We start from the raw sequence: 23,935 nt of genomic DNA, 5'->3' as shown, positions 1-23,935 counted from the left end.
TTTCCAAATGAAATGCAAAAGTTATTTTCATCTGAAAACAACACCTAGGACCACTGAGCAACAGTCCAGTTCTTTTTCTCCTTGGCCTAAGTAAAACATGTCTGGCGTTGTCTATTTGTCATGAGTGGCTTGACATAAGGAGTGTGACACTTGTGCCCCATGTCCTGGATATGTCTGTGTGTGGTGGCTCTTGAAGCAGTGAATCCAGCAGCAGTCCACTCCTTGTGAATCTCCACAAAATTTTTGAATTGCCTTGTCTTAACAATTCTTTCAAGTTTGCAGTTATCCTAGTTGCTTGTGCACTTTTTTCTGATATCATGATTAAGGGTGCTCTGTCACCTGAAACGCATAGATAGTGTTTTTAATTGTATTGTGCTGATGTCTTATCCTCTGCTTCTGACATGAAGTGAATAAAGTACCTAGTGTTTACTTATCACCGCCTCATTGAGCTGGAATTCTTTCTTCATTTCTGGCCTCCTCACGCCCTGACACAGCGTTTCCGTGCTCCGAGCTTCCTGGGATAACGACTATGGTGAGCTGGACTTTTCTTTTGCACTTTTTTCTACCTCACTTTTTTCTTCCACTCAACCTTCCATTAATATGCTTGGATACAGCACTCTGTGAATAGCCAGCTTCTTTAGCAATTAGCTTTTGTAGCTTACACTCCTTGTGGAGTGTGTCAATGACTGCCTTCTGGACATCTGTCAAGTCAGCAGTCTTCCCCATGATTGTCTAGCTTACTGAAACAGACTAAGGGACCTTTTTAAATGCTTAGGAAGCCTTTGTAAGTGTTTTTGTTAATTATTCTAATTTATTGAGATAATGACTTTTAGTTTTTAATGGCTGTAAGCTATAATCATTAACATTAACAGAAATAAACACTTGAAATAGATCACTCTGCTTGTAATGACTCTATATAATGAGTTTCACTTTTTGTATTGAAGAACTGAAATAAATTAACTTTTTGATATTCTAATTTTGTGAGAAGCACCTTTATATATTTTGCTAAACATGATACAGCATGCCATATCCCGCATTGTAATTTTGCGATAGTGAAATTGTTCTGTGTGTAGAGCTATTGTACGGTAAAAAAAAATTGTCAGTTGCTAACGTGATTCAGCATGCCATATATCAGCATGTCTTAGTGGCAGTGACATTGAACTGTCAGCATTGCTCATGCAGATTAAAAAAAGAAAAAATTATGTTGCTAAACGTGATGCAGCTTGTCATATCCCACGTAATTTCTGTCAGCGAAATGAAGCTTTCTGCAGGGCTCATGCACATTGAAAAAATAATTTTTCTGTTGCTAAATATGATACAGTTCACCTTATCCCACTTTGTAATTTTGTGGCAGTGAAACTAAGCTGTCTGCAGAGCTCATGCAAATTAAAAATATATATACAGGGTGGTCCAAAAGTCAGTGGACAGTATGTGTAATAGGGTTATGAAGGGGGAGATTTATCAAACATGGTGTAAAATGAAACTGACTCAGTTGCCCTTAGCAACCAGATTCCACTTTTCATTCTTCACAGACTCTTTGGAAAATGAAAGGTGGAATCTGATTGGTTGCTACGGGCATCTGAGTCAGTTTCACTTTACACCATGTTTGATAAATCTCCCCTTTCATAACCCTATTACACATACTGTCCACCTACTTTTGGACCACCCTGTGTATATATATATATATATATATATCTATCTATATATATATATATATATATATATATATATATCTATATATATATATATATATATATATATATATATATATATATATATATATATATATCTGAAGAGCCCGGCGTTGCCTGGTACTAGTAAATATCTGTGGTTAGTTATAGCACCTCACTTCTCTTATTTTCCCATCAAGCCTCTCATTTTCCCCCTCACATCTCTCATTTTCTCCCTTACACCTCTCATTTTCCCCCTCACTCCTCTTATTTTCCCCCTCACTCCTCTCATTCTCCCCTCACTCCTCTCATTCCCCCCTAACACTTGTCATTTCGACCTCACATCTGTCATTTTCCGATCACTCCACTATTTTCCATCGCTACTCTCATTTTGCACTCACACCTTTTCATTTTCACCTTACACCCCTCATTTTCACATCACACCTCTCATTTTCCCCTCAGTATATACATGTTTGTTATCTCCCTTATATATAGTATACACCTGTATGTCATCTCCTGTATATAGTATATACCTGTATGTCATCTCCCCTGTAAATAGTATATACCTGCTGTATGTCATCTCCTCCTGTATATTGTATATACCTATGTGTCTTCTCCTCCTGTATATAGTATACACCTGTATGTCATCTCTTCTGTATATATTATATACCTGTATGTCATCTCCTCCTATATATAGTATATACCTGTATGTCATCTCCTGTATATAGTATATACCTGTATGTCATCTCCCTTGTATGTAGTATATACCTGCTGTATGTCATCTCCTCCTCTATATACCTATGTGTCATTTCCTCTGTTATATAGTATATACCTGCATGTCATCTCCTCCTGTATATAGTATATTATCAATGAAAAAACAGATGATACAAGGTCACACACAGTATCATATAAAAATATAAACTTTATTGAAAATTACTAAAAACCAATGCATGGAGGTGATACAGATAATGGCGCCACAGCGAAATACGCCGCAATAAACGCCAGAGGCGCGTACACAGGGATACCAGTCCTCAATACCTAATATACATTTTAATTAAAGGTATAATCCAAAAAACAGAATAAACAGAGCAAAAGAAACCTAAAAAATAAGCAAAACAAACTAAAGATAACAATATATAACCTAATCACTATGTAGTAAGCACTGAACTGCTGGCAGGAATGCAATAGGAATAGAAATAGTCAAAAGACCTTACGCAGAGGTACACCTGATATATTAACAGTGTACTATGTAAACATCCATATTGGATATAAAACCACTGTCACACAAAGTGGCAGTGAGAAGCATCACTACCGATCTCCCTCGATCTCCACTGAGAGATCTTACTCTGGGCATGCTCAGAACGAGAAAAGCAGGACTTAGTCCCAGAAGCATCTGCTCGCCACTGCCTAGCACTGGCTTTAATGGCAGAAGCTGGAAAGCAGCAGTAACCCTTTGTACAGAGTCAGACTGAGCGAGACGCTGGGACTGACGTCTCTGCTGAGCAGGCTCCACTGCAGCAGGAGAAGAATTGGAGACCGCAGCAGAGATGGCCTGAGATTCCCCCTGTGCAGAAGCGGGAACTCGACCCCTAACATGTGTCATCTCTTCCTGTATATAGTATATACCTGTAAGTCATCTCCTCCTGTATATAGTATATACCTGTAAGTCATCTCCTCCTGTATATAGTATGTAACTGTATGTCATCTCCCCTGTATATAGTATATACCTGTGTCATCTCCTCCTGTATATAGTATATACTTGTGTGTCATCTACTCCTGTATATAGCATATATCTGGGTGTCATCTCCTCCTGTATATAGTATATACCTGTGTGTCATCTCCCCTGTATATAGTATATACCTGTGTGTCATCTCCTCCTGTATATAGTATATACCTGTGTGTCATCTCCTCCTGTATATAGTATATATCTGTGTGTCATCTGCCCTGTATATAGTATGTACCTGTATGTCATCTCCCCTGTATATAGTATATACCTGGGTGTCATCTCCTCCTGTATATAGTATATACCTGTGTCATCTCCCCTGTATATAGTATATATCTGTGTGTCATATCCCCTGTATATAGTATGTACCTGTATGTCATCTCCCCTGTATATAGTATATACCAGTGTGTCACCTCCTCCTGTATATACCTGTTTGTCATCTCCTCCTGTATATAGTATATACCTGTGTGTCATCTCCCCTGTATATAGTATATACCTGTGTGTCATCTCCCCTGTATATAGTATATACCTGTGTGTCATCTCCTCCTGTATATAGTATATATCTGTGTGTCATCTCCTCCTGTATTAGACCGCGTTCACACGTTATTTGCTCAGTATTTTTACCTCAGTATTTGTAAGCTAAATTGGTAGCCTGATAAATCCCCAGCCAACAGGAAGCCCTCCCCCCTGGCAGTATATATTAGCTCACACATACACATAATAGACAGGTCATGTGACTGACAGCTGCCATATTTCCTATATGGTACATTTGTTGCTCTTGTAGTTTGTCTGCTTACTATTCAGATTTTTATTTTTGAAGGATAATACCAGACTTGTGTGTGTTTTAGGGCGAGTTTCATGTGTCAAGTTGTGTGTGTTGAGTTGCGTATGGCGACATGCATGTAGCAACTTTTTGTGTGTCGAGTTGCATGTGACAGGTTAGTGTAGCAAGTTGTGTGCAGCAAGTTTTGCGCATGGCGAGTTTTGCGCGTGGCGAGTTTTATGTGTTTATTGTGTGTTATGTGTTTATTGTTTTTTTGGCTGTTGCTAATGTGATTCAGCATGCCATCTCCCACTTTGTAATTTTGTGGCGGTGAAATTAAGCTGTCTGCAGAACTCATGCAGATTATAAAAAGACAACAACTTTTTTTGTTAAAAAGAAGTGAAACAGCAGGTCAAATCTGAGTTTGAAATTGTTTTGAACATATATTCTATTGTATACAGGTCTCATCCACAGTTAAAAGAATACTTTCCTCAGTAAGCAACATTATACAGCAGGCTAGATGTCAGTTTGATATTTTTGGGTGCTGCTATTGTTCTCCATACAGGGGGACACATAATAAAATCAAAACTGTTTTTCTTACTATCGTGCTACCAAAACCAGGCTACATTTCCTCTTTTCATTCTTTGGTGTAGATATTGTTCTCAATACAGGGGTACACATGATAAACTATACATTTGTTCTGTTATTACTGTACTCCAAAAGTTTGGCCACATCTGAGTTTTTGTTCAGATTCTGCTTTATCCAAGGATCATCCACAGTAACAAATCTAATTTTTTATGTTACTACCGTGCTGCATAAAGCAGGCCACATTTTATCTTTTAATTATTTTGGGCTGTAATGAACTAATTTATTTTGCTCTTCTTATATAGCGCTATCTTATTCCGCAGCACTTTACATACATTATCATCACTGTCCCCAATGGGGCTCACAATCTAAATTCCCTATCAGTATGTCTTTGGAGTGTGGAAGGAAACTGGAGTACCAGGAATAAACACACGTGAACACAGGGAGAACATACAAACTCCCTGCAGATGTTGTCGTAGGTGGGATTGAACCCAGGACCCTAGTGCTGCAGTGCTAACCACTGAGCCCCTGTGTTGCGCTAATGTGGTATTATGCTGGTATTTTGCTCCTGCAAGGAGTCCAAATTTCACAATTTAAATTCTTTGTGCTAGTAACGTGGTCCTTAAAATGCCACATTTAAGCATTGGACAGGGCTTGGAGCAGTATTTTTTGCTTAAAGTTTGTGCCCGTGCCTGAGGACGCCCCGAGTCAGCAGCTGAGACCTTGGCAACTAAGGAACACGGAAACCTGTTGACTTCACAGGAGTATCCAGCAACTGCCGAGCTGATGGCAGTGTGTGGCAACACAAACATACAATCTCTTCACCGGAGGAGCTGGTATTCTAGGGGCTTATTTCAGCCGGGGCCCTAAATCCACGCACACAATCTCCTCGCCGGAGGTGTCGGCATTCTAGGGGCTTATTTCAGCCGAGTCCCTGAAAACACACAAATGTGACCACACTGGCGCATGCACATAACTGATTCAATACTAGCGCATGGCCGTGCGGTCATGAGAGCCTTAAATAGCTGCAGCAAGTACAGGACCTTCCTAGAAGGACCAATGAGAGGCTGCTACAGAGCCTGAGCACCTTCAGGACCTTCCTGGAGGACCAATGGATTTAGCTGCAGTATCTGAACATGTGACCCTCGATCTCCACTGAGAGATCTTACTCTGGGCATGCTCAGAATGAGAAAAGCAGGACTTGGTCCCAGAAGCATCTGCTCGCCGCTGCCTAGCACTGGCTTTAATGGCAGAAGCTGGAAAGCAGCAGTAACCCTTTGTACAGAGTCAGACTGAGCGAGACGCTGGGACTGATGTCTGTGCTGAGCAGGCTCCACTGCGGCAGGAGAAGAATTGGAGACCGCAGCAGAGATGGCCTGAGATTCCCCCTGTGCAGAGGCGGGAACTCGACCCCTAACATGTGTCATCTCTTCCTGTATATAGTATATACCTGTAAGTCATCTCCTCCTGTATATAGTATATACCTGTAAGTCATCTCCTCCTGTATATAGTATGTAACTGTATGTCATCTCCCCTGTATATAGTATATACCTGTGTGTCATCTCCTCCTGTATATAGTATATACCTGTGTGTCATCTCCTCCTGTATATAGTATATACCTGTGTGTCATGTACTCCTGTATATAGTATATATCTGTGTGTCATCTCCTCCTGTATATAGTATATACCTGTGTGTCATCTCCCCTGTATATAGTATATACCTGTGTGTCATCTCCTCCTGTATATAGTATATACCTGTGTGTCATCTCCTCCTGTATATAGTATATATCTGTGTGTCATCTGCCCTGTATATAGTATGTACCTGTATGTCATCTCCTCCTGTATATAGTATGTACCTGTATGTCATCTCCCCTGTATATAGTATATACCTGGGTGTCATCTCCTCCTGTATATAGCATATACCTGTGTGTCATCTCCCCTGTATATAGTATATACCTGTGTGTCATATCCCCTGTATATAGTATGTACCTGTATGTCATCTCCCCTGTATATAGTATATACCAGTGTGTCATCTCCTCCTGTATATACCTGTGTGTCATCTCCTCCTGTATATAGTATATACCTGTGTGTCATATCCCCTGTATATAGTATATATGTGTGTGTCATCTCCCCTGTATATAGTATATACCTGTGTGTCATCTCCTCCTGTATATAGTATATACCTGTGTGTCATATCCCCTGTATATAGTATATATGTGTGTGTCATCTCCCCTGTATATAGTATATACCTGTGTGTCATCTCCTCCTGTATATAGTATATACCTGTGTGTCATATCCCCTGTATATAGTATATATGTGTGTGTCATCTCCCCTGTATATAGTATATACCTGTGTGTCATCTCCTCCTGTATATAGTATATATCTGTGTGTCATCTGCCCTGTATATAGTATGTACCTGTATGTCATCTCCTCCTGTATATAGTATGTACCTGTATGTCATCTCCTCCTGTATATAGCATATACCTGTGTGTCATCTCCCCTGTATATAGTATATACCTGTGTGTCATATCCCCTGTATATAGTATGTACCTGTATGTCATCTCCCCTGTATATAGTATATACCAGTGTGTCATCTCCTCCTGTATATACCTGTGTGTCATCTCCTCCTGTATATAGTATATACCTGTGTGTCATATCCCCTGTATATAGTATATATGTGTGTGTCATCTCCACTGTATATAGTATATACCTGTGTGTCATCTCCTCCTGTATATAGTATATATCTGTGTGTCATCTCCTCCTGTATTAGACCGAGTTCACACGTTATTTGCTCAGTATTTTTACCTCAGTATTTGTAAGCTAAATTGGTAGCCTGATAAATCCCCAGCCAACAGGAAGCCCTCCCCCCTGGCAGTATATATTAGCTCACACATACACATAATAGACAGGTCATGTGACTGACAGCTGCCATATTTCCTATATGGTACATTTGTTGCTCTTGTAGTTTGTCTGCTTGTTAATCAGATTTTTATTTTTGAAGGATAATACCAGACTTGTGTGTGTTTTAGGGCGAGTTTCATGTGTCAAGTTGTGTGTGTTGAGTTGCGTGTGGCGACATGCATGTAGCAACTTTTTGTGTGTTGAGTTGCATGTGACAGGTTAGTGTAGCAAGTTGTGTGCAGCAAGTTTTGCGCATGGCGAGTTTTGCGCGTGGCGAGTTTTATGTGTTTATTGTGTGTTATGTGTTTATTGTTTTTTTGGCTGTTGCTAATGTGATTCAGCACGCCATCTCCCACTTTGTAATTTTGTGGCGGTGAAATTAAGCTGTCTGCAGAACTCATGCAGATTATAAAAAGACAACAACTTTTTTTGTTAAAAAGAAGTGAAACAGCAGGTCAAATCTGAGTTTGAAATTGTTTTGAACATATATTCTATTGTATACAGGTCTCATCCACAGTTAAAAGAATACTTTCCTCAGTAAGCAACATTATACAGCAGGCTAGATGTCAGTTTGATATTTTTGGGTGCTGCTATTGTTCTCCATACAGGGGGACACATAATAAAATCAAAACTGTTTTTCTTACTATCGTGCTACCAAAACCAGGCTACATTTCCTCTTTTCATTCTTTGGTGTAGATATTGTTCTCCATACAGAGGTACACATGATAAACTATACATTTGTTCTGTTATTACTGTACTCCAAAAGTTTGGCCACATCTGAGTTTTTGTTCAGATTCTGCTTTATCCAAGGATCATCCACAGTAACAAATCTAATTTTTTATGTTACTACCGTGCTGCATAAAGCAGGCCACATTTTATCTTTTAATTATTTGGGGCTGTAATTAACTAATTTATTTTGCTCTTCTTATATAGCGCTATCTTATTCCGCAGCACTTTACATACATTATCATCACTGTCCCCAATGGGGCTCACAATCTAAATTCCCTATCAGTATGTCTTTGGAGTGTGGAAGGAAACTGGAGTACCAGGAATAAACACATGTGAACACAGGGAGAACATACAAACTCCCTGCAGATGTTGTCCTAGGTGGGATTGAACCCAGGACCCTAGTGCTGCAGTGCTAACCACTGAGCCCCTGTGTTGCACTAATGTGGTATTATGCTGGTATTTTGCTCCTGCAAGGAGTCCACATTTCACAATCTAAATTCTTTGTGCTAGTAACGTGGTCCTTAAAATGCCACATTTAAGCATTGGACAGGGCTTGGAGCAGTATTTTTTGCTTAAAGTTTGATCAGTAACTGGCGGATGAGTGACAGGTGTAGGCCTGGTGCTCTGAAAGCTGTGCCAAATTCAGGCAACACAAATGAAGCAGACCCATCTTGGATAGCAAATATTTCCACAAATTTTGGGCAGATACCACAAAAAAGTAGCATCAATTTCCAAGTTTTTTTAAACGCATACACAACACAACCCCGGTTAAAAATAATTAAAAAAATAAAAAATCGTGATATTCTTACCTTCCGGTGTCCCCCGCAGCATTCCACTGCTTCTGGCTCCTCCACTTCCTCTAGGGCCTCCACCTGCACCCTCAACCTCTCTCTCTTAATGAAACATGCCTTCCAACAGTGCAGAACGAATCCCCCACCTCTATACTGTGCAGCCAGAGCTCACCACAATCAGACAATGTTTAAATTAATATGCTTTGGAGATCACAGTCACTTAGTTCAAGAATTGTGGATAGCTATTCAAGCCGAGTTAGAGCATTGGTTGTCTCCTCTGAACCTGGAGCCAGGGAAGGCCCTGTGCAATAACTGTGCAAACCTGGTGGCAGCACTATGACAGGACAACCTCACACACATCCCTTGCATGGCTCACTTCCACTGATAGCACCCCGCAGGTCATCCACTTGAATCACTACAGACGTCCTATGGCCTACCAGTTAACCTTTGATTTCTCATGTGCCCGCATGGTGGAATTCCACTCTGCACATATTGCAGCAACTGCAGTAGAAGCAATGAGCCCTGGTGCAGTATGATCTTTTGCATAGCCTGGGCCAACGCAGCACAGACGTGGTGCAAATTACAGAGGCGGAGAGGCACAAATGAAGGTCCTCTGTACAGTTTTAAAATGGCTACTTAGATGGCTAGCGCTGATGATGCCAACATCAGTATCACTATTCTGGTCATCTACATGCTGGAGCAAACTTTAAACAGTCTGAGAGAGGAGGTGGTGGTCCCTGAGGAAAAGATGGAAGCAGAGGAGGATGCGGAAAGGATAACAATATCTCAAAGTTCCGGACTGTCATCGCTCATACGGGTGTCATGGGAAGATGGATTACAGCGATCAAGGGGGTCTCATGGTAGCAGACAAACTGGTAGTGAAGGTGAAGGAACTGAGGATTAGCTTTCAAGATTAGGTTCGGTTTGGACCTCTGTTCACCGAACAGTTCGGCGACCGGTTCGACAAACGTACCAGAATCTCATTAGATTCAATGGGAGACAAAAGCAAATGCATAGGCAATACCTTAAGGGGTAAAAAAAGCTTCCCAAACAGCTAAAATTAAAGGCAGACACAAGAAAAAGTGGCATCAATTGACCCAGCATTTCAAAGCTAAGAAGGCTTATATCGCTTCCTTAACCATCAGGTCCCCATTAAAACTTAAATTCCAAACAGTAAATGCTGGGCCAGACCCTGGTAACTCATGCATTTTCTATGAATAGTGGTCTATAAAGCTTTAGCTTCATACATAGAAAAATGTAAGAATAGTAACACAGGTATTTGACTGATCACTTGACCCACTGTAGAACCTGTTATGATGGCACACAAGCATTCAGCCAAGGGCCAAGCATGAGGTAACAAGGTCTGGTCCAGCATTTACAGCTTGGAATTGAAGATTTAATGAGGACCTTGTGGTTAAGGAAGCCGTGTAAGCCTTCTTACCTGGGAGACCTCACACCTCATGCAACACCATAATTTTTTTTTTATTCCAGTCACACTCAGATGGCACAAACATCAGTTTTATAGACTTCTATTGGTAGAAAAATGTAAGTAAAGTAACACAGGTAATTGACTGAAAGTAAGTGCAGGCCTGCCTTTCTGGGACACCTTACATGGGCAACAACAGATGGAGACCCAACTTGGAGTCTCCACATTTCAAAAAATAATTGTCACACAGCACTAAAGTCCCATCAATTTTCATAGAGTGGAAACAGTATAATACGCTTCTGAAACACCTTCCACCACAGTCAGACCACCAGAATGATACCCAACTTGGAGTCTCCACATTTCAAAAAAATGTTTGTAACATCAGCAGCAGTTGAAATAGCAGGCACAGAAGACACCACAAAGATGGCACAAACTACATTAACGCGAGATCAATACTTGACATTAAAAACGACACCATCATCTAGTAATACGGGAATCGTGTTGAAGACAGTGCAACAAGGAGGCGCTCATGTGTCGGGCCCTACCATGAGGTTCAAATCATGCTGTTGTTGGTGGCGGGGTAACCCTCAAGGTTGCTTCCTCTGCCCCCTATCGCCAAACACGGGTAACAGAAAGGACATCATTATCCACTTCATCTCCAAACTGTTACGCATCCATCACCTTGTCCTCCTCAATTTGTTCCTCGTGTCCTGCATCTTCACTAACAGTTTGTCTGGTACCGTGAGCCCCCTTTGTTCACTGTAAACCACCCTCCCATGTCACTCGCCTGTGTGAAGACAGTCCGTAAATTTGAGATATTTGTATCCCTTCCCCATCCTCCTCTGCTTCGAACTCTTCCTTTGGGACCATCACCTCCTCACGCAAACTAATCAAAGTATGCTCCAGCATGTAGATGACCGGAATAGTGATGCTGATGATAGCATCATCAGCGCTAACCATCTTAGTAGCCATTGCAAAACTGGAGAAGGGAGAGATCCTTCACCTGTGCCCACTTTGCAAGCGTGATTTGCATCACGTCCGTACTGCATTGGCCCTGGCTATGCAAAAGGACATACTGCACCAGGGATCGCCGCTACTGCCACAGCCATTGCAACATGTGCAGATTGGAATTCCACTATGTTGGGACTTCGCTAATTAACCCCTTCACCCCCGGAGCTTTTTCCGTTTTTCCGTTTTCGTTTTTCGCTCCCCTCCTTCCCAGAGCCATAACTTTTTTATTTTTCTGTCAATTTGGCCATGTGAGGGCTTATTTTTTGCGGGACGAGTTGTACTTTTGAACGACATCATTGGTTTTACCATGTCATGTACTAGAAAACGGGAAAAAAATTCCAAGTGCAGTGAAATTGCAAAAAAAGTGCAATCCCACACTTGTTTTTTGCTTGCCTATTTTGCTAGGTTCACTAAATGCTAAAACTGACCTGCCATTATGATTCTCCAGGTCAGTACGAGTTCATAGACACCTAACATGACTAGGTTCTTTTTTACCTAAGTGGTGAAAAAAAATTCCAAACTTTGCAAAAAAATAAATAAATAAAATTGCGCCATTTTCCGATACCCGTAGCGTCTCCATTTTTCGTGATCTGGGGTCGGGTGAGGGCTTATTTTTTGCGTGCCGAGCTGGCATTTTTAATGATAGCATTTTGGTGCAGATACGTTCTTTTGATCGCCCGTTATTGCATTTTAATGCAATGTCGTGGTGACCAAAAAAACGTAAATCTGGCGTTTCGAATTTTTTTTTCATTACGCCGTTTAGCGATCAGGTTAATGCTTTTTTTTTATTGATAGATCGGGCGATTCTGAACGCGGCGATACCAAATATGTGTAGGTTGGGGTTTTTTTTAATTGATTTATTTTGATTGGGGCGAAAGGGGGGTGATTTAAACTTTTATATTTTTTTTATTTTTTTCACATTTTTTTTTACTTTTTTTTTTAACTTTTACCATGCTTTTATAGCCTCCATGGGAGGCTAGAAGCAGGCACAGCCCGATCGGCTCTGCTACATAACAGCGATCATCAGATCGCTGTTATGTAGCTAAAATGCAGGTGTGCTGTGAGCGCCGACCACAGGGGGGCGCTCACAGCCACCGGCGATCAGTAACCATAGAGGTCTCCAGGACCTCTATGGTTACAATGTACAAGCATCGCCGACCTCCGATCATGTGACGGGGGTCGGCGATGCGCTCATATCCGGCCGCACGGCCGGATGCGGTAGTTAAATGCCGCTGTCTGAGTTTGACAGCGGCATTTAACTAGTTAATAGCGGCGGGTGATCGCGATTTCACCCGCCGCTATTGCGCGCACATGTCAGCTGTAAAAAACAGCTGACATGTCGCGACTTTGATGTGCGCTCACCGCCGGAGCGTACATCAAAGCGGGGGTCCCGACATGTGACGTACTATTCCGTCACATGTTGGGAAGGGGTTAAGCATTTGCAGGCTTCTGCGGGCTGCGGTCACCAGAGGTGAGGACACAGCGACCTTGCTTTCTGCTGCCCTGAATCCAGAACGGGATAGTGGTGTAGAAATTTGTTTACAACCAGATTGAGGATGTGAGCCATGCAATGCACTTGTGTCAGGTTGCAATAGTGTAGGGCCGTCACCAGGTTTGTACCATTATAGCACACGGCCTTTCCTGGCTCCAGGTATAGTGGAGACACCTACTGCTTTAACTCTGCCTGGATACCTGTCCACAACTCTTGTGCTGTGTGACTGCGATCTCCAAGGCATATTAATTTTAGCACTGCCTGACTGCGTGAGCCATGACTGCGCAGTACGGAGGTGGAGGAGATTCTATCTGCCCTGTTGGTATGTGTGCCTGATTAATGGAGAGGTTGAGGGCACAGGTGGAGGCCCTACAGGAGGCAGAAGCAGTGGAGGATCTGTTAGATACAGAGGTTTCTCCCACAAGCCTTGGGGATTCAAAGACTTGTGGAGCAGCCCCTTGACTGCCTTCCCCCACAGTCACCAAAGTCACCCAGTGTCCAGTCAGTGAGCTGTAACGCCCCTGCCCATGTTTGCTCATCCAGGTGTCAGTGGTGAAATGCACCCTGGCAGACATATTTTTTCAGGGAATGGGTGATGTTGTCGGCGACATGCTGGTGTAGCGCAAGCACAGCTTTCTTTGAGAAATAATGGTGACTGGGCCACTGGTAATGGGGGAATGTGACAGCCATCAACTTTCAGAAAACATCTGTATCCATCAGGCAGAAAGGCTGCATATCTGTGGCCAACAGATTAGAGATGATGGAGTTCAAGCTCTTATCTTTGCCATGAGTAGGAGGAAAAATAAATTTATGTGACTAAGTCTGCGGGAGCGAGAGTTGGTTGCTGTACGCAGATTGCAGAGAACAGGCAAGCTTCTTGACTGTGAGTGAGGTGCAGGCGTAGATGTTATGGTGGATTGAGAAAGATGTGTTGTGCTAGGTAACACAAAAGCAGCAGTCATGTCTACTTCCATAAGAGCTGACCGGTTCTCAGTGGCCGGACACCTGTGTGTGAACACTTGGAATGATGACGGATCAGGAAGAAGCAGCAGATGTGGTTTATGGGACGGACGGTGGTTGGCGAGACCCACTAGTCTGCATTTTAGAGCAGTGAGATTCCCACACTAAGACATGTTGATTGCGCATGTGCATGCCTATAGTTGTCAAATAATTGCAATTTTTGCCTCTCTGAGTTTTTTTTTTTGCAAATTTGACAAGTAACTTGTGTTCGGTCATCCTTTGCGGTCTCAAAAAACACCAGGCTAGGCAACCCTTGTGAACTGTACACTCGCGACCAGTGCTGGCCTCAGGTAAAATTGATGCTGAGGATGCAGTGCTGGTAGTGGTTGTGTATACTTCGTATCTGTGTTGGAAGCCGCAAGGTAACCTCATCTTCCTCCTCCTCCACCTCCTCTGCTGACCCTCTCAGCTACATACCTCTGGGTTCACACCAGGTGGGATTTACAACCTCATCATCTTCCTCTTTGTTCTCACACTCCTCACCCTCATTCACCCTCCTCCACTTCCTGCCCTGACACTACAGTACAGTCCGTGTGCCCCTCTTGTATCTGAGTCTCATAAGGATCACCTCCACCCTTGGGGGTTAACATCTGGTGACAAGGATTCTGCTCGGACCCTACTTCATCCAGACCCGGATCGAACATGAAAACATTTTGGGCATCGGTGCAGATGCTTTCCTCCTTTAGATTGTGATTCTTCGGAGCAGACCTCTGGTGCTCAAGGAATATAATGTATGAACAGCTCTTCATAATGGCCCATATGAGGTTCCCCACAGTCATTTGGGTGTATGGAAATATTTGTCATGGGGGATTCAAGGGTGATTGGGGTGCTTCCTCTGATTGTACTGTGTGTGATCTTAAGGTGGAGGAAGAGTAGGAGAGGCCAATTGATGCAGCGCTTGCCATCCACAGGAGCACATGCTCTTTCTGAGCGTCATCTACAAGGTGTACCGATGTGCTGCTGCCAAAGAAAGAAAGTCGGGTAGGCCGGCCTGTAACACATATTTTCAGTGGTCTTTGGATAGGACGAGATGTTCAGTTAAGCTTTCATTCACATTAACACCTAACCCACGTACACGTCGAACACCAAGCCTATTCCCCCCTCCCACCACGACCTCGCTTTTTCACACTCATGTTGTAAATAGCCTTCCCGTTTTGTAATCTGATGTTTCACAACCTTTGACCCACATTTGTCAGTCACCTGTCACAAAATGAAAAACACTATTTATTTTCTTAGATAGTGTTCCTGAACAACACTGTTATGCCTAAAGATTTTTAAGTGGAAATACAGCTTTCTGATTTTGCCACTGAAACATTGTTTTAGCACAAACGATTGGAGTAGCTAATTGGGCGTCATGGCTGCACCACTTTAGTAGGTCTAATGATTTTTAAATGGAAATCTGGCCTTCCGATTTACCACTGAAGCACATTTTTACACAATTTGGAGTAGCTAATGGGGCTGGCAGTGACTGCTGCACAGTTTTTGCATGCGGCATGCAACATATCCCACATCTCTCCCCCCATTGCTTATATGACTCCATTCTGTACCCCTGGATTTCTGGGTATGAGGGTATATTGGTTTGAGCTTTGGGCTTACTTATCAAGCCTCGTTTCTTTTTACTATTCTCCTTCTTCATTTCATATGTTTAATTGATTTGAAACCTTCCTTTTTTCTGGCGCTTTGAACATTTTGCACCAGGATACCATTTTTCTGGCCCCATATGGTACTGTGATATTGATGTAGCTATTGTATGCATATTGATTTCTGTATTGTGTTTCAGATACCTAATATAATTGATTACATCTTAGAAACCATTTTACACTTATTGCTTTGGGGAACATTGATGTGGGTTATCATCGCCCCCATGTCAGGACATGATATTTGTATAGGTTTGTGTTGCACGTTTGCAATTTTAGTGTTTTTAATAATAACGTCTCTGTGTTTTGTCTTTCATGTGCGTTTTTTCTACCAATAAAGCATTGCAATTTTACACATTGAGGTACTCCCGCTTATGTGGGCATGATCTTTTCTTGTTTTTTGTTGTTATGCTTATTCCCAAGCCTATGGTGAGCCTTTTTGCTTTAAATTGATTTGCGGTGCCCTCCACTCACTTCAAAAATAGAGGCCCATTATACTGTTTTTACTCTGGGGAATTGATGACACATTATGACAATAATTTTTGTAAATGTTTGCAATCCACGTTGGGTCTCCTTCATGTGTATTGCCTGTACCAGTAGTGCTCCCAAACCGATAGGCTTGCATTTACTTTCAGTCAACTACCTGTGTTACTATCCTTGCGTTTTTCTACCAATAGTAGACTACAAAACTGATGTTTGTGCCACCTGAGTGTTTCTGGGGAAAAAAAAAACCAACACAGTTTGAGCTGTTGCATGAGATATCAATGCTCCTAGCAAAGAAGGTTATCACCGCTCCCTCACCTGCCCCATTTTAATTGAAACTTAAATTCAAAGCTCTAAATGCTGGCCCAGTCGCTGATAGCTCATGCATGCCCCATGGCTGATGGCTTCTGTGCTATTATACAATGTTCCACTATGGGTCAATGGTTGCCACTTTTCTTGACGTCTGCCCCTAATTTTTGGAAATGTTTGGACTCCAAGTTGGGTCTCCTTCATGTGTTGCCTTAATTTGGCAGACTGCTCAGAGCATCAGACCTACACCTGTCACTAATCCATCTGTTACTGATCAATGCTTCAGTTAGAAATGCTGGTCGAACCTCTGTCCCATGCACCCATGCTGCGCAATTATGCTGTTTGTACTATGGGTCCATTGATACAACTTTTCCTGGTGTCAGCCCCTTATATTGGGCTGTTTGGGAAGCTTTTTGTCAACCCTTAAGGTGTTGTCTATGTTAGGTTTTGCATCCATTGAATTCAATGGGGTTTGGGTGCGATCAATGAACCATTCAGGGAACATGTTCGGCAAAAATAGGGACGTTCGCCGAACCTATCCTTCAAAGATTCTGCTCATCTCTACTCGCTGGCTCTCTTCTCTCGGACCAGTCAGTGACTTGTATTGTTCATGATTATTGTACTTTTTAATTTTTTTTTATGTAATCCCCTTTCACATGTACAGTATGGTATGATTTAAAAATAAATACTTACCTTTCCTTTGCTCCCCCGCCTTGCGCATCCTCTTGTAAAGCCGGCAGCTGACTCTGGTGTGCGACGGGAATGTGTGACGTCACTGCCTTGCACCCCAGCCCCATCACGTGCATGCTGACATCAGCTGCTGGCCTCAGATGAGCCAGCGGCGTGTATCATGGTGCACGGACCCAATGTGTCTGTGCACCACAATACATTGCAAGGACGCACATCCAGTTGAAGTGTCAGCTGGCATCGGTGGACCCCAAACCCGCCAGGTCCAAACGCGGTGGCAACCGCTGCCATTACGCTTCTGGGTGTGGTAGTGCACAACAATCATCAGACCACCCGCTACAGCAATTCAGAATACCAAAACCAAGACTTTAACATTTTATCCAGGATGGTGGGCATCACTGGTTTTACCACTTTTTCACTCTTTTTATTACATTAGATTATACTATTGATTTGATTTTACAGATCATTTTCAAAACAATGAAATCCTGTTTTTATAGATAAGAATGAGGAATTATAGAAGAAATATCATTCATTACAAATGTGAATTTCTTAAACCTTTCACAGCATACATTTTTGCAAAGAAATGTAAGTGACATGATAATACTATCCAAAATATTATTATTTATGCTTATGTATTTTAGAGAAGAAACCTGATGAGCCAGATGCCACTAATCCGCCACTGGAAGACACAGAAAAGGAAAGTATGTTATTTATTTCAATTTTCAATCCAATATTAATGCATACAGCAAAATTGACCAAATCATACCCATATAGGAAACTGCAATGATACAATTTATCTGACACTGCTTCATAACAACTAGGAGAACGACACATGGCATAATAATAGTTTGGCTGACAAGTGTTCCAATTTTCTGACAAAAAGTTAATCATTAGAGCTAACAATAGAGTCTGGTCTATTGGTAACCAATAGAATGAAAGGTTAATGAATTTGCAGTTATTTAAAGACATCCTATCACCATGAGAATGCAGTCCAATCCACAGACAGCATGTTATAGAATAGGGGGAGTGGAGTAGAGTGATATCTAAAGTTTTGAGAAAAGATTCAGTATAAGCTGTGTTTCAATAATTTCATAATTTGCTCTTTCTGGGATTTTGGGTCCAGTATGTGGTCTTATCCGTGACTGACAGCTTTCTTTGCATAAGTGTACATAGAGAAATAGCTGCAAGCCACCAATAGGACCTCCCCTTGGACCAAAAATCCCAGAAAGAACAGAGGGTTAAATGGTTAAAGCACAAGATATATTGAATCTTTCTTCAAAAAACTATGTATCAATTTACTCTGCTCCCCCTGCTCTATAACATGCTGCCTTCATATTGGACTGCATTTTCATGGTGACAGGTTCCCTTATGGCACCATCCCTAAGTCATCTTATTGTAACCCTTATGGTATGTATCCTTAATGCAGTTGACATTAGAGGTTAGCATGTACCCCAATAAAAGTGCCCCATAAGCACCAACTTTCAAGTAAAAAAATCATCAAACCCAGTAAATTGGAATAAGCGGACCCGTGGATGTTTGAGTTTGTTGGGTTTGGCTGAACTGTAGTTCAAAATTTGGTTTGGGCATCATAACTTGACCCGGAACACTTAGTATCTTGGTCAGAGTTGGTGCTTCAGAGGAAAAATTAATCCACTATAGAGAATAGATAACCTCAAGCACTCAAAAAAAATTGAAGTCCAAATTTGATGAAGTAAATATCTTATTTTATTCAGGGAATACACAGCTGACAAAGGAAAACAGAAAAGAATTATCCCAACGTTTTGGCCTTTATGGCATTTTTCAAGGGTATTTTTCTACACAGACAAAAAAATACATAATGTCATTACAGTATGATTACTTATGAATACATAAATCATAAAGACTTGATTATTCACTACATAGTTCTATCAACTCAAACACAAATCAAGAACAGATCAATACGATATACATATAAGACTAGTGGGTGTGAATTCATATATAGAACAAAGCATAACAATCAAAATAAAGGGGAGGGGAGGGAATTAAACAAAACAATGGTCAAAACTATACTTCAAGGCCAGTTATATATCCGATGAGAAAAGTATATCTCTAGCAACAGCTCAGAGAAAGGAGGAAATAGAGGAAGAGGAAAAAAGGGAATGGATGCATATCAAATCGATAGAAGGATCCATACGCCAAAGGAAAGAGAAAGGTCATGAAGATTATCAAAGCAGAGTGTTAAAACGGTGTAACCACACTAGAAACAACTTCCAAAGAAAAAAAGATGAAGTAAAAACCCATCAGGTCTAATGAGATGTGTGCGCTATGCTGCAGAAGGACCTTTTTAAACACTGCCGAGACCTCATTTCTGGGTGTGTGACTTGCTCAGCCATGTCATGTGATTGGAATAGCCGAGTGCTGCTGGAGAAAGCCGATTAGAAGAGGAACACCAGTGCCCAGGCGGGGTAAACTACCATGGCCTCTTAACCAATACCTGAAGAGTGCGCATGCGCGAAGTCCGCAATCAAGTGAAGAATGAAGGACGCTACTGAAGTGTACCAGAGGACAGAAGTGCATAATGCATATATAAGGACTCTGGACAGGGAGAAAATAAGGAAAAGAATGGGAACCAAAACAGGATGTGCTATTAAGAAATGGGAAAGAACTGGACTTATATGAAAACTAAGTAAAACAACTAGGAAAAAAAGGGGGGAGGAATAGGGAAATTAAAAAGGAAAGAAAGAGCAAAGGGAAAAGATAGGAAAAAAGAATGAAAAAAGGGGGAATGGGAGAGAGGAAAAAGAGAAAAAACAGCATAAGGAAACGTTTGCCTGGTCCATTATGTAACCTGAAACGAGAAAAAATAAATATTAGCCACTATTAAATAATAAACAAAGAGAGCACCACAAACCGACCATATAGTCCAAAATAATTATTTTTTATTAATATATGATTCCAGTAGAAAAATATATAAAACAGGGAAATTCATACAAGTACAAGATAACAATATAGGCCACAATGCCAAAATCAAATGGTATAGGAGAAATACATATAAAAACAGTCACTAAAACAAAGAAAAAATAACACGGCACCGCTGCTACTTGTGTCTCAATATGCACGCTGCTATGTGCCGCTGCTATGCCTGTTATACGCCTTAGAAGGACATACGGGTGCACCAAATCCAGTCAGGTATAAAAGTCCATTTGTAGGAAAAATAAGAGTGCACTCACCGGTCCTCTGTGTTACGATCCTTTATTTAGAACATGTGCAGGTAACTTTAAGGGAGAACGTGGAATGAAAGGACAACGGCCGTTTCGTGTTTCCGCACTTCTACGGGTCCTGATGCCGACAGGAAATGGGAAGACACCCTTTAACTGCCACAATCAACAGGGAACTCCCCCCCCCCCCGTGACATCACCATGAAAATAAAAAACCCACTCACCAAACTGTGAATAACCATTAACAAAACAAGACAAATAGAATAACAAAAAAAATCAAATTATAAACATATAATATGAAATACCCCCAAAAAATATTAATTATAAAAACACTGCCATTTCTATCTTCTCATTTAGGCCTAGAGGGCCCATTGCATTTGTGCATAGGATCCATTTACCCTCTGCTCTTAAGAGCAATCTGTGGAGATTCCCCCCTCGTTGCGGTAAAGTCACCTGTTCTATCCCCGCAAAACGCAGTATATTTGTATTTCCTGCATGAACTTGTCTAACATGGCTAATTAGCCTAGGGGCTCCCCTTCCCGTTCGGATGGAGTTAAAATGTTCCCTCACTCTGACAAAAAGCGGGCGGATAGTTTTCCCAATATAGAAAAAACCGCACGAGCAGGTAATAACGTAAACTATATGTGTGGACCTGCATGAGATAAATTGTCGCACATGATGGGAAATGGCTCCAATTTGCAATCTATTGCCCGTTGTGTGGAAGGAACAGAAATTGCAGTGTCCGCATCTATAGTTCCCCTTTGGGACCCCAGCCTCTAACCAGCTAACTTCATCGTTCACAAAACAATTTCGGGCTAATAAATCCTTTAAATTCCTGCCACATCGACATGCAAATAAAGGACCATTTTTAGTCATTTCTACCAAATCTGCATCTTTTTCCAGAATATACCAATTTTTCCAAATAGTGGATCTAATATAGTTGTCCATGGGGCCAAATTTAAACGAAAAAACAAACTTTTTCTCATCTTCTTTGCCTTTTTTAGTATCACTAGGAAAATTATTGACTGCATTGACAGAAGCCATTTGTAAGGGCTGTCCCACACGTCCAGATAATTCCGGTACCGGAATAAATCGGTACCGGAGTTATCCGTGGCCGTGTGCCTGGGAACTCACGTAGGCCATACGTGCGGCACACGTGTGCCGCCCGTATGGCGAGTGGGTACCACACGGAGCGTGTGGTACCCACTCTGCATCGTGCTGAAGCCGCGATTCATATGTTCCCTGCAGCAGCGTTTGCTGCAGAGAAAATATGAATAATAGTGTTTAAAATAAAGATCTATGTGTCCGCCGCCCCCCCACCCCCTGTGCGCCCCCCCGCTGTTCAGAAAATACTCACCCTCTCCCTCGTTGGCTGTCACTCCTTCCTGGTCTGGCCGCGGCTTCTAGTGTATGCGGTCACGTGGGGCCGATCATTTACAGTCATGAATATGTGGCCCCACCTCCCATAGGGGCGGAGCCGACTATTCATGATTGTAAATGATCGGCCCCACGTGACCGCATACAGTAGGAGGCGCGGGGCAGAGAGGAAGGAGTGACAGCCAACGTGGGAGCGGGTGAGTATTTTCAGGACAGCGGGGGGGGGCGCACAGGGGGTGGGGGGGCGGCGGACACATAGATCTTTATTTTAAACACTATTATTCATATTTTCTCTGCAGCAAACGCTGCTGCAGGGAACATATGAATCGCGGCTTCAGCACCATGTGGGGGGGGACAGCGCTTACTGTAGCGCTGTCTCCTGCACGCACACGGACCCCAGACGGAGAACGTCCGTGTGAGGTCCGTGTTTTACACGGACCCATTGACTCTATTGGGTCCGTGTAATCCGTGCGCTCCCACGAACACTGACATGTCTCCGTGTTTGGCACACGGAGACACGGTCCGCAAAAAATCAATGACATCTGAACAGATGCATTGATTTTTATGGGTCTACGTGTGTCAGTGTCTCCGGTACGTGAGGAAACTGTCACCTCACGTACCGGAGCCACTGATGTGTGAAACCGGCCTAAAGCTGTGTCTAATAGTGGGCGGGTAGCCTCGTTGCTCAAACCTCTTATATAATTCCTGTGATTGTTTTATAAACCCGCTAAATGTGCTCTTAGTTCTTTTGACTCTCAAAAATTGGCTGTACGGTAAAGCCTTTTTAGTATAATGTGGATGAGCACTATGAAAGTGCAATAGCGAGTTGGACGCTGACAATTTGCGAAAGACTTCTGTATGAATTCTGCCTTCTTGCACTGTCAATTTTACATCGAGGAATTCCAGAACATCTCCTCCAAAATTCGACGTGAACTTTAAATTCATGGTGTTGGAATGATCCAGGAAGGCGACAAACTGTGTGAAGTCCTCCTGGGTACTATCCCACACCACGAATATATCGTCCACGTACCGCAAATATAGTTTAATTTTTTTGAGGAATTGATTACTCATAGAATAGATGAATTTATTCTCAAAGACCGCTAAAAAAAGATTAGCTAGGGTACATACTACGGACGTACCCATAGCGGTCCCAGGGGTACCAGGTTTTATCAAACTTAAACGCATTTGTGTTTCAAAATAAAGGTAAGACCCTCACAGATAAAATTTGTGGTGTGCCAGTCTGTTGGAGTATTGCTAAGAATTTCTCTAATAGCCTCCACCCCCATGTCATGTGGAATTCTAGTATATAGACTTTCTACATCTATAGAAGTCAGATAGAAACTCTCTTGCCAATCTAACTTCTTAATGACCTGTAAAAATGCTTTAGTGTCCTTAATGTATGATGGAACATCATGTAATAATGGGCATAATAGCCAGTCCAAATATCGGGACAAAGGCTCTGTAACAGAGCCTATGCCCGACACTATTGGACGGCCAGGGGGACAGCTGAGAGACTTATGAAGCTTTGGTATATGATACCAATGAGGTTTTAACGGAAACTCTGGAAAAAAAATTTCTGCTTGCCTTTCTGAAATTATTCCCAATTCTATGTACTTCCTCATAAAGGACCGTAAGAGATTCTTATATTTGGTCGTAGGATCCGTTTTTAAGATGGTATATGTATTACTATCTGACAATTGTCTAAGCGCCTCGGCTACATAATAGTCTTTACTGAGAATCACAGTGTTGCCCCCTTTTTCTGCAGCCCGTATAACCGCATCAGACCAACTCTGCATTTCTTCCAGGGCTGACAGCTCTCTAGATTTAAGATTGGGCAGAAATTTGCTATAAATCAAGGCCTCCATGACTTTATTAATTTGGGCCTCAAAAATATCTATGTGGCGACCCGGGGAGACCGGTTGCATAAATGTAGACTTTATTCCCCCCAAGAAAGGTGCGTTAGATGCCATACATGGTTTAGGAAAACTTTCTTCTGGTTCAGTGAGACTTAATAATAACCGAGTATCTTCCCTCATGTCCGGTGTAGAGTCTCCCGCAACAAAAAACCCCATAGAGCTCACTTCGCAAGGAGCTTCTGCTGCTCGTTGGACTGGCGCCGTTTTTCTATTAATTGT

General features: G+C 42.0%; 1 protein-coding gene across 1 annotated transcript in view; it reads left to right on the top strand.

The window, feature by feature from the left end:
• Positions 1-23,935, top strand: part of LOC143787637 (coagulation factor XIII B chain-like) — a 574,339-nt gene that overhangs the window by 288,382 nt on the left and 262,022 nt on the right. The window contains exon 7 of the mRNA XM_077276562.1: positions 17,868-17,927. Coding sequence (XP_077132677.1) covers positions 17,868-17,927 — 60 coding nt within the window. The remainder of the gene's footprint in view (positions 1-17,867; positions 17,928-23,935) is intronic.

Source organism: Ranitomeya variabilis, chromosome 8 (assembly GCF_051348905.1).
Source record: "Ranitomeya variabilis isolate aRanVar5 chromosome 8, aRanVar5.hap1, whole genome shotgun sequence".
Lineage (NCBI taxonomy): Eukaryota > Metazoa > Chordata > Amphibia > Anura > Dendrobatidae > Ranitomeya > Ranitomeya variabilis.
This window is presented reverse-complemented; position numbering and strand designations above follow the sequence as displayed.